Source organism: Anneissia japonica, unplaced genomic scaffold, assembly GCF_011630105.1.
Source record: "Anneissia japonica isolate Jap-2015-1 unplaced genomic scaffold, ASM1163010v1 scaffold211_len1577895_cov191, whole genome shotgun sequence".
Lineage (NCBI taxonomy): Eukaryota > Metazoa > Echinodermata > Crinoidea > Comatulida > Comatulidae > Anneissia > Anneissia japonica.
In genome coordinates, this window is record NW_022711099.1 from 1,291,216 (window position 1) to 1,294,844 (window position 3,629).

General features: G+C 31.9%; 1 protein-coding gene across 1 annotated transcript in view; it reads left to right on the top strand.

Moving 5' to 3' along the window:
• LOC117107289 (two pore calcium channel protein 2-like) overlaps positions 1 to 2,833 on the top strand; it is a gene marked incomplete in the record, with an annotated part of 23,467 nt that extends 20,634 nt beyond the window's left edge. Inside the window, 3 exon segments of the mRNA XM_033248920.1 lie at positions 256 to 337; positions 526 to 614; positions 950 to 2,833. Coding sequence (XP_033104811.1) covers positions 256 to 337; positions 526 to 614; positions 950 to 1,025 — 247 coding nt within the window.
• Between the last annotated feature and the right edge of the window lie 796 nt (positions 2,834 to 3,629).

Below are 3,629 nucleotides of genomic sequence, written 5' to 3' on the forward strand. Positions count from 1 at the left end.
TATATATAGTCATGATGTGCCTATATATGGTCATGGTGTGATGTCAACATGACTGTATTTAGGCATATCACATGTTTTTGTAAAAATTTGATAGTGTGGACAGGGCCTTATAGTCCAAACCACTATTGCCCAGCCTACAGCTCCCTCCATGGCTCATCTACCTATTCAAATTTAATTTGAATTCAATTGAATGTTTACTGTCATTATTCCTATTTAAAACAAAATATTTACTTTAGTTTTTTTTTCCTTTTGCAGATGGTATCAGATTTATTTCATCTGCTGGTACTTTGTGTCAGTTTTAGTATGTCTCAATCTCTTCGCAGCATTGATAATTGAGGTAAAATTTTACATTGTTCAGATTTTGTTTGATTTTTGTTAAATGAATATTGTATTTTAGTGTAATATACTGTATGAATAAATCAATAGGTATAGATCATGCAACGACTGGAAGCATCATTCGACTTGTACAAATTGTCCTCATTGAGAATGTGCTATGCTTTTATAACATTTTTGTTGTGATTTTAGAATTTTATCACCAAATGGGATCGTTATCATCTTCAAGAAAGGGAAGACCAGCAAACGATGTACATGCTGAATGTCCATGCAATGTTTAGGTGAGTCAAGTGCATGCTGGGTAATTGACATGGGTTATTCTCTCAGAATCACAATCTGGTTTTGCATTTGTTATTATACCATCATGTTTTTAAATAATTGTTATAAAAGTGTATATAAAAAAGATAACGGAGAGAGAAATGATAACACATCTACGAGCATTGATGCCTACCATTTGGCGTGTAGGGTTTAGTGTGTAAGAGTATTACCCTAATAATAGAGGTTATGCACAATCCTACAAGATGATGGTTATAATAAATATAATAAAATACTGATTTAATTTTAAAATTTACAACAATAACAACATTTACATAGATATTGTGTTGTTTGTTGTCAGGCCTGACTTAAAGGAGCCATCAGATGACGATCTCATGAATGCACTGCAGAGTCATCAACACCTGAACATAAATTAGCACAAAGTATTCAGAGGATACAGGTTGGCTCTTCATGTTAATTGCTTACAAATGTTTCATGTTTATCATACTTGATGATGCATTATGTGCTGGTGCTTGATAGAAATCATTTGTTTCCTACCAAATGTTGGCACAGTTCTATTGTGGCAACCATACAATGATGTTCCTATGTGTCGTAGTCATTTTTGGAAGTTTTTTCATCATGCAGTCGGGGAGTGCAATGCCTTTGGTTATGCAGACTTTTTTTTCCAGTATTGGACGCAATTCATAATTTGATTTTTGACTACTTATCTGACGCATGTCAAGAGGTTTTTGACTTCAGTTGCAAACATCGTGGAGGATTTAAAGTGGAACGCAAGACATTTTTGATACCTAATTGTGTACTGTATATTTGTCAAATTTTGCAATTATTAACATGACATCTTCGAAAACTTACAATTTTGTTTCGCTCAACATGGTTAACAATCCGTTGTTGTTCGGTAATTATTGCTTGTGCTACCTAGTGCCAGCTAATACTACACTAGTCAATTTTTGCTAGCGATATTTTGTAATGTCAGATCGTTCCCTCATAATCCACGGATTAATAGTTGCAGATAGCGAAATCGTTTTTAAATTTCTAGCGCGTCGAACTGTCAGAGGTGACATCATTAGTAATTATATTTTCAAAATTAGCAGTTAAGTTTGTAATCAAGGTGTGGAGATAATTTAATTTTGATAAAAATTTGCTGTTTTATAAATTTTAATAAATGAATGTTTTTGCAACATGAGTAATATTAGTTATTAGTTTGTTTTATTATTTTAAACCATGCAGGTAATGGAAACATTGATTATTGAATAATCAATAATAATAATAACAATAATAATTATAATAATAATATTTTTTTATAACATCTCTGATAAAATTTAAGCTAAGAGATGTGAGTCCCTTTCCTCCTATAAGCATACAGTGAACTAAAACTAGGGAGAAGTACAGATTTTTGTGTTTCAATGTTTTTTATTTTAATGAATAGTTATTCAATTTGTTATTTTCTTTGCTGGGATCTGCGGAGGACCAAGGATTTTATCCCTGAGCAGTTTCCCAGGGTAAATGATAAAGGAAAGAAAAAAAGAAAATAATCTACACACTGAAGCACTTTAAATTGTTTATATATTCATGTTCACATCCATAAACATTTAAGATTTAATTACTTTGTTTTCAGTCCTTATGAAATACCAAAGTTTTCATTTTTGTTTTAAAGACTCCCTTTTTGTTTCAAGGATCCTATTATAAATCCATCAAGGTGATGTATATCCATCTCAGATAGAGGGCATATGCCTGCCCACACATTTCTCTGTGAATTGTTGTGGTTAGTTATTTTGTGTCGCTTGGTACCGGCCTGGTACCAGATGAGTCCATTTTTTTTTCAAGCGATTATTTCGCAATATCAGATCAGTATAATCCACAGATCAACAGTTGCAGATGGTAAATTAATTTTTCAAGTTTTAGCGTGTTAACTACGAAATCTGTGTTATTCAAATCTTTGTTATTCGTTCATTAATTCTGTTGCAATAAGGAGGAGTTAAACCAAAATATTAGTCAAACAATAAAAATGGACATAAACAGTATTTTGATAGATATTTGATTTATATATCTGTAGAGCATTATATCTGTCACTCACATTGTATTTTAATATAATTAACAAAGAAATTAATTGAATAAATTGAAATAAATTAGTATTTAATTGCTAATATGCATTCATTTTGCTGTTATGTGCAGTTTGAGCAAAAGATCTGTCCACAATCAGGTTTTATGTAACAATGAGTGTCATTCACACCCATATATGGGCAGGATGATGTCATTTCACACCCATATACAGGAAAAAATAAACAAATTTGTCACGAAACCCCGATTGTGTGAACAGAGGGCTACTGTATATAATGTTTTTTAAATGAATTGAATATTATTGTTTTCTGTTTAACATATAACAATAAGTTTTCAGCCCAAACTCTTTGTAAAAGAGTGGGTGGCAAATAGGCCAAGGATATTCTAGTTTACATTTGTATTAAGGATAATAAATTATAGCGGCTTTAGTATAGTTTTGAATTCTACATATTTTACACAGCATTGAATATTGGCAGAGTTCATGACTGAGAGGAGCTTTACTATATATTATATATCTTTTTTAACATAACAGCAGATAAATCATTCCTAATTTGTGCATTGGCAGACATTTTGTATCATTTGTGTATTTTATGAGAATGGATACAATGTTGCTGTCATGTTTTATTAATGCAATGGTCCATGTGTCTTAGCCACCATGTTGTATCATTTGTGTGTGGTATCAATTACATGGTGCATAATTTGTCTGAAGCTACAGAATGACTACAAAACTCTGCATTCAGGAACTGAATTCATTGGGGTTGGAGTCTTATAATAACTTATTCACAATTGTGAACATTTTTGCAAGTGTACAAACAGTACTCCTTTTCGGTACCCTGTCCCTCCCTCCCCTCTGAAAGTGTACATAAAAAAGTTAAAAGTTTTTTTTTTGGTGAAGTGAACTAGAGTATTTTATTTATTTAATTATTGAAACTGGCGGCACCAGTGATTTGTGGTTCTCTTGC